Source organism: Clupea harengus, chromosome 12 (genome assembly GCF_900700415.2).
Source record: "Clupea harengus chromosome 12, Ch_v2.0.2, whole genome shotgun sequence".
Lineage (NCBI taxonomy): Eukaryota > Metazoa > Chordata > Actinopteri > Clupeiformes > Clupeidae > Clupea > Clupea harengus.
Window position 1 is genome coordinate 14,133,102 of NC_045163.1, and position 14,656 is coordinate 14,147,757.

Here is a 14,656-nt window from a genome sequence, read left to right on the forward strand (position 1 = left end):
ACTTAAAATGCAACACTTTAATTAAATGTCCACCAGCATTCAGTGCACAGATAACCGGTTATTGAAAATAGTACTGCATAAGTAGTAATAGTTTTTCATGCTCAGGATGTTTTGGGGTTTTTCTGCATTTTAATGCCTAGTAGCCATAAATGACACAGTGGTCTTAGAATAATTCGGCTTTATTTAAAAACTGTCAGACATGCAGTTCATCAGTAGTGTAAACAATTTACAAAAAAAAAAAAAATTGACAAACTTCTCTGCTTCTGTATTCTTACAATATGCACACACACACTGTATCAAAAGACCTTCAACATCAAATGGTCACTGCAGTAACTGCAGGGTTATACAGTCTATTAGTGCAAACAAATGTACACATAGTGACTAGTAATATTAAATAAGCAATTCAGGTATCAAAAAAATAACCTTTGATGTGATCATGTACCATGATATAAAACCAACCATAGATATCATTAGATATCACCTATTTGTGAAAATAAGCCTTTTGTTGTTGGCGTTCCGCATACTCAGATTGTTCAAACCTCAAACCTGTGGTCCTCACAGTTATTTCCTTCTAGTGGGTATACACTTGCATAGCCATACCATGCCATCCTGAAACAAAAGGAGACGGGCAATTATTATTGTGTGGTGTGTGTGTCTGTGTGTGTGTGTGTGTGTGTGTGTGTGTGTGCATGTGTGCCTATCTGTGTGTGTGTGTGCATGTGTGCCTATCTGTGTGTGTGTGTGTGTGTCTCTGTATGTGAGTGTATGTGTCTATCTGTGTGTGTGTGTGTGTGTGTGTGTGGGGGGGGGGGGGGCAATTGCCATGGGCTAAAAGGACACCTCAAAACTGATCTACAGATACTATTATTGACTACACTGAGAGGGAGAAGATTTGTTTCTGATGTGTTCTGATAGACAATATCTGCATAATCTAGTATTGGTAATGGTACACTGTGAAACCATTATTTTCCTGACCTGTAGGGTCAAAGAGTTAATAGAACGATATAATATTCTCACGCTGCAATTTTTTTTCTTCTGAATTAGTAAGGGGCTTAAAAAAGATTAAGCTAGAGATCCAGTTATTTTAATTCCTCTACTTAGTGGTGTCCCATCTAAAAAAATGTTTTACCAATTATGGGTTTGATGAAAAAAGTTCAGATCTGGTGCTAAACAACTTCTTATTTATTCTATAGAAGATTATTAAAAGAAAACATTTCTGAACAGCATCCAGATCAGCCTGTAATGTACACTGGATTTGTGAGATAGATGTCAGGCTTGTAAAAAAAGTAGATCACAGTATCATCTGCATGTAATTTAATATGACAGTCAGAGCATATTTGTGGGAGATCATTATGAAAAGAGACACAATCTGTGTCAGTATATTGCCGTGTGCATTGACAGTACTGTGACCTTACCTGCACTCCCTCTCCGGTGAGTGCAGAGCAGGCCTGGATCTGCCAAATACGGTCTCTGATGGTGTGCAGGTGGAGCCCCTCAGCCAGCTCGGCAGGGGAGGCTGCCGTCATCAGGTCCTGCTTGTTGGCAAATATCAGCATGGGGATCATAGCTAGCTTTTCCTCCTCAAGCAGCTCACCCAACTCCTGTGGGGTGTGTTTGTGTAGGGAGGGAGAGGGGATCGAGAGAGAGGAACACTAGTAGTCATTCATCATTGAAGGAGGAAGTAGATACACCCTCAGGGTACAATGACTGCCAAGAAAAACAAATGCACATAGACACACATAGACACACACATACACACACACACACACACACACACACACACACACACACGCACACACTAATACATACAAATGCACACACACAAGCAACACTATCACTACCCCCCCCCCCCAGATACACACAGACAGACAGACAGACAGACAGATCTCTTCTCTCTCCAGCCGTACCTCAGCTGTTTCCTCAAAGCGCTTCCTATCACCACTGTCAATGACGTAGATCTGTGGATTCAGACACAAATCAAGTTACACGTCATCTAATACCCGAACACTAAACTCACACAATCTCCTTTCTGTTTCTGATAATCAGGTTTCTTAGCTCCACTGTGATAAATCATATCAAGACGTCACCCACTTGTCTAAACTACAAATTGTAATGTAAAAATGTCTCTCCATTAGGTGTGATAGAGAAAAGGACTATTCAAAGTGTCTGAACTTAAAGATCTAATCACTCCTGTGCTTTCTAGGACACTACTACTAAGAGGCTGCTGCCAAATTAAACATACCAGTAGGTCTGTGTTCTCAAAGTAGTTCCTCCAGTAAGGGCGGATCTTCCTTTGGCCTCCGATGTCCCACACATTGAGCTTGAAGCCCTGGCTTTGCACACTTTTGATATTGAAGCCCTGGAGAATAGGAAGTCAATTAAGGATCCAAACGCTGTCAGCGCTATTGACTGTATAGATATTGTGTAAAAGGTCAAGATACAGAAAGAAGAAAAAAACAATGTGATATGTATTGATTATGTAAAGGTAAAATCTTTTTGTGTGTATTCTTTTCCATGGGCATATATACAGGATCTGTCTCTGTGTATTATGATATGGTACATATGATACAGCATACAAGTGTGGATATGTGGGCTTGAATGTCTATATTTGTATCTGTACCTGTGAAGAGGTGATATCTAATGTAATTAAGGGCAAGCTGTTTCAGTAGCATGGTGTGTTTTTGTGTGTATGTGGGCAGGTGTGTGTGTGTGTGAGAGTGAGTGAGAGAGTGAGTGAGTGGGTGGGTGGGTGGGTGTACCTGTGTAGGGGTTATGTGGTTGATGTCTTCAGAGGCGAGCTGTTTCAACAGGGTGGTTTTGCCAGCATTGTCCAGCCCCAGTAGCAGGATCCTCACCTCCTGGTCAGGAGTGGTCTTCAACCTCCGTAGGACTGCCAACAAACCCTGAGGTCACACACACACACACACACACACACACACACACACACACACACACACACACACACACACACACACACACACACACACACCGAAATAAGAGGCAGACACTGTTTGGAGCCAATACCACTGCACTCATTGCATCCATAGAATGTCTTCATAAAGCCCATCAAATAAAGACAATAAATGACCCAAAAATTGACAATGGAACGCACTGGTACTGGCAGATATATTTTTCAAACAGAACACAGCAATAAGGCTTAAAAACTGTTGATCAGCTGCAGTTATTTTGTCTGTTTGTTATTCCATACATTTTCCATACACATCTCGCTCTAATTTGTACAGCATTATGGCAAACCTTCTCTCATTTTTAAGTGTGATATATAAATAAAACATGAAATGCATGAATGTTGCGTAATGTATGGATACATAGTGTATAGATAACCAATCCCATCAATTCAGTTGTGTTTCACTTCCTTAGTTGTGTGAAACTCATTGTCGTGACATATATTTCTACACCTGTTCAAATCTGAGAAAAAAAAATCATCTTTAGCCTAAACAAAGGACTAGGCTAAATCCAGGAAATACAGCTATCCCAGTTAACACAGGGTCAAAGACAGCAACCCTGATCTAGACGTTTTGTCACAGGCTGAACAAAAGATCAACCAATGAGGAAGGCCACTGGAAATCCGCCAATCACAACAACCCTGGAAGGATTGGGATTGACACAGATTAATTCAGATGATCCAACAGCAACTACTGCACTTGTGCACAAGTTGAGGCTACGGCCAGGAATACACACAATTAGCTTACAGCCATGTCAACATGGCCTATAAATACAGTACAGTTGGATCATACATAGAAGGGGAGGAGCTGACAAAGCAGTTTTGAGGATTACAGAGCAGGTTGTTTCTAACTTCTGAACCTTGAGACTTTGAGGTCCTAAAGCAAGATTATTAGAGACGCCAAAGTTATTATAGAAATTCAAGGGAGGACGGCCTAATGGAAATGCTATCTGATCCATACTAGGACTTCAAAAAGAACCTTTTGAGGTTCCATACTTCCAAACCACCAACACCTATATCTTCTGTCTTGTTCTATCTCGTTTTATTGGATATTCCTTAATTCTTCCTTAGAATCTTGACATGTCCTTTAAAGACTGTAGCAAAATAATGCCACTGTTTTTCTGGGGAAGGGCTTTGAAGCCGTAGGGCAATATATTCATTCAGGTGTTTCGGAGTAACCTCAAACAGACCTATATCCAACCTGTCAACTCCAAATGCAGCACTAAGCTTGTCATGACCCCGTTGGCTATAGCTAACGTTAGTATTTTTTTTCTAGTGACAATGTAGGCTACTGGCTCACAGCCAGGAACAAGGCTACGATGCTATATAGATAGTAATACATGTAATAGTGTTTTGCTATCTACAATGTGTTTTTGTCCCATTCATGGCAACGTAAAAAAATATATGAGTATCAACTGCAGGGAACAGCAGGTATCCTAATGCTGCCGGTTTGTCCATGTTTGCATTTCATCACAGGTCAGGACATCAGAAAGTGACAAGTTGTACAAAAACTGTTGACTGTGCAATACATAGTCTGACTAGTTGAATGTTGACTGGCTTGCTTATATACATGCTAACACCGAAGAAACATTATTAGCCTACATTAGCGAGGCAAAGTTAATTGCACTGACAGTTTAATGGGTTTGCCGAATCGGCATATTTAAATGTCCACATTTGTGCCGATATCGTTACCAACTGAGCGATGAAGAACAATTCAAACGCTATGAGATTGAATGGAATGGTCACTTACCATGCTTTGGTGCGCTCAGTGTGACTCTGCCCGGACTATTTCACAGTCCCACAGATCCAGGGATTTGACATCACTCGCCTGACCAAGCTGTCAGTCCCCCTGTTACTATGTCAGCCATGACGTCCATGTAAACAATGTAAACTTTTGTCTTCCATCCTTTTATCCAACACTGTATCATTATGTTATTTTGTACCCAAATGTATCCGTTTCACAGACAAGACAACAGTGATTTCTAGTGGCATGCATGATATTTCCAAATGTATTAAATTAGTGCATCACAGGTTGAAGACATACTGAAGTGTTTTAAGTTACGTGAAGGTTATTTGCTCTATGCAAAGTAAAAAAAGAGCATTAACGGCAATGTTTGGTCAAGTGCAAAAAAAAGAAGAAATATAACGTCAAGTATATGCAAATGTATAGGTATTGTGCAATAGCAAGTCCTTTTGAGAAGGAAGGAAACACTTGCATGGGATGGGGACATAATCCCATCTAAAAGAACTGGGACATTTCTATTTTTTTCACATGAGAGGCTACAAAATGCATGGTATGCAGCATCAGTACTGAGTCATCAGGTGAAGATTAGTTAGACTAGGACTGTAGCCTCTGTTCTTCAAAATAAAAACAAATGTTTGTTCCAGATGTATGGAAACAATGCGTTACTGGTTTGGCATTTCATGAGATGCTGGCAAACAAACATACCTCATCTTCCGAAGTAGGCGTTAAACTGGGGGTTAAACGAATTATGTTAGTTACTCGTTGCTGCCTTCTAATGGTCGATGTGGACTGTAGACATTTCAGTCCAACTCGGGACGGAAATATGTAGCTGGCAGTTTGCGAACCGGAACGTTTAAATTATTGGGTGATTCTGTGCAATTTTGGAGCTAAACCTATATGATTTCCTTCGCAAATTTGGCCAAGAACCCAGAAAGATGCCACAGAAAACACTGGGATCCATTATAGGGCTGCTTTGCACCGGTGCCTCTGTGGTTCAGGTAGGCTGTAATACTGCTTTCAGAGAGCTGGCGCATTCAAATCGAGCTCCGGGATCACAGCTGGAAGTAGGCCTTCTATTGTGCGTTTTTGTTTTGTCCACAAAGGAACTTGGATATGGCTAACTTTAAATGACGTCAGAGTTGTTTGTGTTTTCCTTGACGAACTGTCAACCATTATATCTGCATTTCACATGCACTATTAAGTTCAAAATATAACATACCTTTAAATGTATTATTTCGTCACTCTTCTGAGATGTAACAGTTTATAGCTAGCATTGTCAGAAATAAGCCAACAAAGGCGAATACTTGCTATCGTTTGCTGATAGTTTGCCTGCTAGCAACCTAGCTAGAAAGCTGACAGTAACGTTAACGCTAGCGGTGTTACAAATCTTTGGATGGTTGCTAGCTAACGTTAGCTAGTAAACGTTAGCCTAGGTTAATATGCCTGTAAATTAATGCAATTCGCATGGAGGTATATTACATTGATATCACCACGGGAGACTTAACACATTGTCCACATGCATCGACTTGTCAACCAGACAGGTCAGTTAGTTAACTTTATCTCGATTGACCTTTGTTAACCAGCTAGCAAGTAACATTGTCGAGGAATTGTTAGCCAGATGGCTGGGTAACCATTCAGTGATAACAAAGGGCTATACAGTAATTTAGGCTTTGATTGCTAGAAAACTTAATCTGAAAGATCTTTCACTGTTTTATCATGGCATAAAAGCCAGCTAGCCAGAATGGCAATACACATCACAGTAAAAGTCCGCTAGGTAACAATAGTCGGTATCGCTTGTTTGCTTTCTCAGTGATCAAGAAAAAATAAGATGACATTTTTTTTTTAGTTTAGAGAGTTAGCGATAAGAGTTATGCCACTTAAATTACGTTTTAACGTTAGAATGGGATAACTAGGAAAGCATCGAAATGATCCTGCATCTCTGATGTCTTTAAGGCGTTGATGACATGTCTTAATTAAAATACCTTTTATCGTAACAGCCTACATCGTCCCATTGTTTTGTTTAGACAGCGAAATGTGTTTTTGATTGTTTTACAGGCGAAAGAGTTCTGTTTCGGCGTCAACAATGAACAATACAGGTGCGAGATGGGTTACTGCTGCGGAGAAACGGAGTGCTGCACCTATTACTACGAATTGTGGTGTATGTTATCTATTTATTTCCTACATACATTTAACATAATTTGTTACTACACTGTAACTTTGTATTTCACATCTGGCTGACGGTTATTTCTGAATGTAACGTTAGTACGAATGTTTTAGTACGAAATGTACTACCCTAACCTCAGGGTAAATACCTAAGTTTGCAAGCTCGTGTAATGTTAACATGCCGCACCTGAAGTGCTCACATGCTGGTGCTGGCAGCCTGTAGTATGACGTTAGCAGAAATAATATGCGTGCAACTTCGCAGGGTTCTGGCTGGTGTGGACCCTTATCATCATGCTCAGCTGCTGCTGTGCATACCGTCACCGGCGCGTGAAGATGCGACTCCAGCAGGAGCAGCGCCAGCGCGAGATCAGCCTCATGGCCTACCAGGGGGCCTCCAGCTCTTTCGTGTCCCCACCTCCCCTAAATCTGCGTAAGTCTGCTGAGCTGCCCCAAGTTAACGTTACACAACTAGGACTCTCAGTGTCTGTCGCACCCCTTACTCCCCCTCTTCAGGCTCTGCAGAAGTGTCTTCCTACCCCACTCTTTTTCTTTTAGTACTCTTCGGTCTCTTTACACCTTTCCCCTCTCTCTCTCTCTCTCTCTCTCTCTCTCTCTCTCTCTCGCTCTCTCTCTCTCTCTGCAAGTGGTATTACACCCATGTCTGATACATTAGCACTCAGATGGTTCTACCATCTGTTCCATGTGTTATTCTGGCCGGGGATACCGTGCACCCTGAAGTGAGGCAATCCCGGGAGGTCGTGTTCTGTTTTGACAGGGGTAGTCATATCTGCAGTTACACAGCCCTACCCCCTCGATCTCCCTCATATGGTTACAGTAAACAAGGCCTGTGCTGTGCACAGCAGCCTCAAGTGACAACTGACTTTCAAACAGATCAGCTGACCATACAGTATTTTTTTTACCTTAGCCTGGCTTAATCTTTTTCTTTCTATTTCTCTCTGTCTCCTTTGGCTCCCCTCTGGTGTGATCCGTGATTCACTCTAGGCTTCTGGACGGACTGCAAGCTGCCAGATTATGAGGAGGTGGTTGGCCATCCTCCAACGCCCCCTCCACCTTACTCAGAAATGCCCCCCGAGACCTCCCCTCCTGGTCAGGCTGCTGCTGCTGCTGCCATCGTACTGGAGCCCCCCATAGAGCAGGCGGCCACGCTCTCCAGAGATGAGCAAGGCTCCGCAGCAGCGGCTGTGGTGGCAGGAGCAGCCGCCTCTGCCGGCCTGTCCAATCACCAGCAGCACGAGGTGTCGGAGGAGGAAGAGCCTGGAGCCATGCTGGAGGAGGAAGAGGAGCTGGGGACAAGACGGAGGCACGTGACTGGCGACTCAGGGATCGAGGTGTGCATATGCCAGATGGATGTGGACGAGGGCTCGTGTGGCGAGGAGGACGGCGGCGGCGGCGAGGAGAGGGGGGAGTGCGAGCAGCTGTGCCAGGGAGGCACTGGGGGGGCGTGCTGCGCTGAGAGGGAGGCCGTGGCACGACACAAAGAGCACAGCCCTGAGCCCAGAACCGGGGACAGACTAGTCTGAGACATTTCCCTCCGCTGTGCCTGCTTGCCACACACGGATTCAAAGAGGACGATGCCTAGTCACGTTTGTCATCATCATTGACGTTACCATCAGGCAAAAGCCGTGAATAATGATAAGAAAGCTGCCTTCCCTAATGGTCTTTATTCCCCAAATCCCTCTATGTAAATTAAGCTGTATGTCGGCTTTCTGTGTGTCAAATGGTTAAGGTGATAGATGGCTGATGATGATGATGATGATGATGATGATGATAGAACTGGCTCATATGTTTTGGAACTTGCTTTTACATGGCTTGGGGTTAAAGTTATTCTATCCATTCCCGTGGATAGAATTCTCTTCATTGTTTTTTGGTTAGTTCTGGGTTTATTTTTCTTGTTGTTTTTGTCATGGATGAATGAACAGTTTGTTGATTTCTAGTTTGTGTAGGGCTGGAACTGAAAGGTCATGGTTGCTGTGAAACAGCTGCCATGTCACGGAGTGGCTGATGGCGGGAGCTTTTTAAAGCGCCATGTTCTCTCTCCGCCCACCCTCTGTACCCCCCGCCACGTTTGTGGCCCCAGCGTTTCCTTTGATCCCGTCTGGCATGTACCCGCCCGCCGCCCAGCCTTCCCATACGACCCCAACAGCTCAGGTCCACAACGCCCCCCAGCACATGGCAATGCCACGTTAGAAGACTGGGTCTCCCTGCTGTCCCCTGGGCATGGTGAGGTTAGAGGCTAACACACACACACACACACACACACACACACACACACACACACACACACACACACACACACACACACACACACACACACACACACACACACACACACACACACACACACACACACACACACACACTTGTCATGAAGTTTTTTTTTTTTTTTTGTCCCTGCTTTTTCTTTTTCCTTTCTCCCTTTGATAGCAGGGTTAGAGTTATCATGCAGCCCTCAGCGCCTTTTCTGTCAGCCTCTCCTTCTTTCTGGGGCTTAAGCCTGTGTCCCTAATGACAGGAATTAAAGGAGGGATAAGAGATGTTGAGCTGGTGGTGAGGTCTGGTCAGGTGGTTGGAAAGAAAATCAAGCTACTGTGCCTTCTGTATGGCCTTTGAGTCAACCTTCGATCAGTAGTCTGGGGACGGGGGGGAACTTGATCCATTTTCTACTTTGCGTGGCCCGTGACATTATCCCCCAGTGCTGGGCCTGCTAGTTAGGGTCTAAAAAAAGCCTGCGTGCGTGTGTTAATATGGGTGCGCCAGTGTGTTTGTGCAGACCAGCAGGCTATCAGTGACGTAATAGTGCCTACCACAAATGAGGAAGTGTGTGTGAGTTGGGGTGGGGGTGGGGGGTATGGGTGGGTGGCACATTCCTGAAGGATGGCCGATCTTTCATAGCACCGTAAGACTTTCAAGACTCCTCTAACATCCTTAGATGCGAAGATGAAAAGTGGGACAAAATGAATTTATGAATTTGTATCCTTGGTTTTCTCCTCAGTGTAACTTTCAAATGGTTTTGCTTTAGTTCATATTGACCTAGTTAACAAAGCTCTTAGTGGAGCTGCACAGTGTCCCCCTCTGCTTTTGGGACTTTTGGCAGGAGTGTAAGACTAATGTCTTGTAAGTGTGTGTGTGTGGATAGCTCTTTGTGTGTGTGTGTGTGATGAAGTGCCGTGCGTTTTGGTTGTTCACCTAACACACCTGACTTCGAACCACTGCAATGAGTGTGTCTTTTTTTATATAATTGTGTGGGTAAAATGCATTGAGATCTTGCAGGTGTGTGAATATTTGAAGCGACACGTACTTGGTGTCCTGCAGGGCTGGGGTTGCTGAAGCTTGGCGCTAGGCCTTTAAACTGACAGACTAACCAACCTGCTGCCGTCGCGTTCGGTTTGGGTAGAGGCGCCAGCCACCAAACATGCGCGAGTTAACGCGTGTTTGTGTTCAAAGTACTTTAGGCTGCATCAGCTTCTCTTTCTTCACCTTAAGTCTGTGGTGGTAGATGCCTCTCTGACACACAGAGGACTGAGGAGGCCGGGTGTATGGGGGGTTTATCATTGCGCACAGAGCTCCTCTATCTCCAAGCTGCTGTTGCCAGTGTGCCCCCTCCCCCCCACCCCCACCACCACTCCCAAGCCCCCTCAACCCCCCCCCAAGGCTGTCTGTGACACATTCGATAAAATGCGTAAAAGCGTTGTCATAGAAATGGTCCTCCTGTGGCATAGGGTGTGACCTCCGTACAAGCACAAGACGGTTCTACTCCGTGCACTGTGTGAGCTGCTTGGCTCCCTCTGTGCCTGGGGATCGAAGCACTCAAAAGCAGGACATGCACGCACAGTGAGAGATTATCTTGGTCTGTGACAGGAAAATGTCCACCGCCTAAAATAAAAAAATGTGCTGAGGAAGATGGGCTTCGGCACATTTAACATTGTGTGTCTGTTGATCTGTAGTGGAGAACAGTGAACAAACTTGTGGTACACAAACAAACAGTGAAACAAACAAAGCAGGACTGCAGGCCACCATTGATTGCAGGTGTTGTTTTACACCAGAAGCTGCCTTGCTTGGTACGTCTCCATAGAGATGGGCGTATTGTGAAGTGCACTGGTTCAATCAGGAACAAAATGGCTGTTATGTAAGAGGACAGCCTGGGTTCAGCCATGGCCTTATGAGAGTGTGAACATTGCGGTTAGAGAACTGTATCTCGCTCGTTCTTACATTTATTGAAGCACAAACAAAGCGTGACCTCCTTTTGACTGGAGTTTCAGGAAGCTCGCGCGTGACAGTGTGGAGGATGTGGTGTGGTGAGGGCGCACAGCCCTCAGTGTGCTCTTCAGTTTGTAGATAGACGTCTTCTCTAAAGCCTGTAGTTGTGTATGATCTTATCGACCCCTATTCTCTCAGTGAACTAAGTAATGCTGCCACAGCTCTTCAGTTAATACTTTGAGAGTTTGAGGCACATGGTGAAAAGCATGTTTTTTTTGGCAGATAAGGGGAATGCTATTTACTGGTGCCCCCTAGATGTGTGTGTTACTTTTTTGGGGATATCTGTGAATAACTCTAGAAGTGCATGTTTTTGTAAGCAATAGACATGAATGAACGAGTTTGTTTGTTTGTTGTTCATCTCCGTCCCTTCCTGAAAGTTACTGAAACCGGATTTAAATGGTTCTGATGTTAGGGATAAGGGCCCCTAAATGGCCCTTGTGGTGCTCGTTCAGTATTTGTGTGAGCACATTTTCTGCCAAATACATGTTTACTTTTTTTTCTTCTTCTTTTTGTTTTCTCCAAAAGAAGGGCTATTGTTCATGACATGACATGTGCGCAATGGTTTGCATCCACCACTGCAGTTTATGGTCGCGTTGACACGCGTACGATTGTAATTTTTCTCTCCCTCTGTATATCTGCATGAGTAACTTTTCATTTTTCCAGTTGTGTAACAAATAGTTTTTTTTTTACCCCTCGGCGAGAATCAAGAGGTGTGTACCACCTGTGTCTCTCTGTCTCATTGGTCCCAGAGCATCAACTACCTATCTCATTTTTTCCATGTGCCTGTTGTTGCAGTAGCACAGAGGCCAGCAGTCGTGCCTCATGTAATCCTGTAAGGCCATGGTTACACAGAGCTCTGCATTGAAGAAGGTTGGCAATTTGAAAATGTCAAATAGAACCATTTTCCTCTCAGTGGTTGGGTGGCATATGAGAAAAATGTAATGAATGTCACGAGCTGCCCATAAATATACCGGTTATGAAATGTCCTGACTGATTTTTCTGATTAGTTCATACTCATGCAGTGCAGTTGGCATGATATGAAATAATTCTGATCCACTGTATCTGGGAGAATTCCTACAGCTTTAAGTATTGTTTATTATGTCATTTATTATTCCGATTCAGACTCGTAGACTGGAAACATCTTGATCCCAGCAGTCCCTTTAATAGCCCTCCTGTGTCATCTCTTAAATCATTTTCACAGACTACAAAGAAAAACTATATATCCTGGAACATGCTTGAGGCTAGCAGGTTCCTTAAGGACAGGTTTCATCAGTAGAACATCATTCGTAATGTGGATGTTTACAGTTTCTGTGCCTTGCTCCCACTAGGACAGAACTCTCTTGAGTGATGCATTCCCATCTGCTCCTGCCCCTCCCCTGTCTCTTTCTCCCTCAGCTAAAGCCTCAATCACTGTCCTGTACTGTAACAAACAAGGCTATGCAAAAAACAACAAAACAAAAAAAAAAAACAGATGACCTACTGTCGTATGCTGCAATAACCCTCTCTTTGTATGTCCTCCGTGATGGTCCATCTGAGCAATACTCTCCCTCACTACTTGTTGCACTGTACCCCATTTTGGCAATATGTAATTTTCTTTATTTAAAAAAAAAAAAAAAAACTTTACAAAATGATCTAAAGGCTCAGAATGAAACAAACGCTTGTTCATTACTGTGCTGGTTGGTCCTCAGAGTATACATTTAGATTATTTCCTCGGGGTTTAAAAAAAAAAAAAAAAAAAAACTTCAGAAAAGCCATTGCCGTTTTGTTCAGGCAGATAAGTCCATAAGGTGATTATTCTTAAGCTAATTCATATTGTTTTGTGTTAAAGTGAAAGTACTTTAGTTCACGATGGACTTATCATTGTTTTTTCCCCCCTGCATGTTGTTGCAGTGTGATTCACTGTGAGTAATCCTCTGTGGTCTTCATGAACACTGTTGGAAGCTTTCCAGCAAGTCGATGTCTGATGTCATTGCCTTTTATCAATCTCGTCTCCTCAGGAGTTTGTCTACGGGATGACGTGTATTACCAAGCTCAGTCTCTGTGGTAGCCTTTTTGAGTGTAATTACAACCACTTCTTCTCAATGTTTTGTGTGGTTTTGCTCTCGGGTGTGCTTGCAGGCTCTGTCAGATCAATGGATGTAATGTCATCGCCACAACCAAGACATGGATGACTATTATTTGTGGCATCGTCAAAGATACTGTACCTGATGCCATAATATTATAAAGGATCAGTAATCATTTCCTTAACATGTATCTGATATACTTATCTCATACAATATGGGGCTCACATTTAATTATGCTGTTCAACAACGTTCAGCTAAGCAGCATATACTCACTACTTCACACAATGCTTGGTTTATATGACTGATATTTCTTATTATTTTGTCTTTTTCTCATTTTTGTTGGGTGGTAGTGGTTAATCACATGCCAACGTTGTGGTTGATTTGTGTGCAGAATGAAACATGGGCGGGGAGGAGGGTACTAACAGGAAGTAGTTGCTCACAAGCACAGGCTCATCTCACATTTTTTCCCCCACCCAAAACGACGCCAAAAAAAAAGAAGAGAAAAACTAAAGTGAATACAAGCACTGAAATGAGTGGAATGTTCTAATCCTCTGGTTTTAGTTTAAAATAAATAAAAAGGTCTGCAGTGTACTCTTTTCGCTTATCATTTGTATTTTATTTTTGTAATAAAACAAAATCAATACATTGGCTCTTGAGCGTCTCCTCGTCTCCTCTTTGTTTTCCGACAGTGAGGCGGATGGCCTGAGGCACTCTGCAGGGCCTCACCCCACTCTCCATGACATACGCTAATGGCTCTAGCATGTAACAATAGGAATTATTCATGAGAGCCCAGCAGCAGCACTGGTTCTCATCTGGGCCAGATCAGTACCCCGAGTCGGCTGCTACGGGGGGTGAGAGAACAGCACGAGCATACAGTGCTTCCCCGCAGCGCTGCTGGGATAAAGTGGGCTTTCATCTGCAGAAGGGAGACACTATTTGTTGTGTAGTACTCACAGTGTCATACAGGCACATCCAAAGCCTGTGGTTGGGATGTGGTAAGTTGAGGTGCCTTGGTGTAGGTAAATTTAACCTTGATTACGAGGAGACAGAATATGACGCGTATGAAATGGTTCCAAGGGCATGAATCTTAATTTATGGGTCTATACTGACCTGACAGAACTACTGGAATTACACAAGGGCCATCCAGATTGCTTCTATAAACAGAGACATTCATAAATCTATTAAGAAAAAAATATTTTTGTGTGCTCATGTTATAGTTGTTTAGTGTGTTCATGACTAGAAGTGTTATTTACATACTCCCTCCTTTCTGGGTTCAGACATCTTGTTTAGCAGCTGATCAAGAAGCCATCATGAAGACTCGCCTTCAGATCTATCGCACTGAATTATTCAGTATAAACCAGCTCTGGTTTGGTTTCCAGAAACACATGGAAATGCTGCTCTCGTGTGGCCAGAGGAAGGAATGACTTCAGATATGCCCATTTCAAA

General features: G+C 43.4%; 2 protein-coding genes across 2 annotated transcripts; one reads left to right on the forward strand and one right to left on the reverse strand.

Moving 5' to 3' along the window:
* Nucleotides 1-161: 161 nt before the first annotated feature.
* Nucleotides 162-5,171, reverse strand: LOC105889820 (ADP-ribosylation factor-like protein 3). The gene is made up of 6 exons (XM_031577891.2): nt 4,713-5,171; nt 2,760-2,903; nt 2,243-2,359; nt 1,908-1,958; nt 1,416-1,601; nt 162-609 (listed from the first exon to the last, which is right to left on the reverse strand). Exons 1-6 carry the CDS (start codon nt 4,713-4,715, stop codon nt 562-564), a joined length of 549 nt encoding a protein of 182 aa, XP_031433751.1. The 5' UTR covers nt 4,716-5,171; the 3' UTR covers nt 162-561.
* Nucleotides 5,172-5,478: 307 nt separating this feature from the next.
* On the forward strand, nt 5,479-9,184 carry wbp1 (WW domain binding protein 1). The gene is made up of 4 exons (XM_012815739.3): nt 5,479-5,704; nt 6,762-6,864; nt 7,132-7,299; nt 7,872-9,184. Exons 1-4 carry the CDS (start codon nt 5,642-5,644, stop codon nt 8,408-8,410), a joined length of 873 nt encoding a protein of 290 aa, XP_012671193.1. The 5' UTR covers nt 5,479-5,641; the 3' UTR covers nt 8,411-9,184.
* Nucleotides 9,185-14,656: the final 5,472 nt, after the last annotated feature.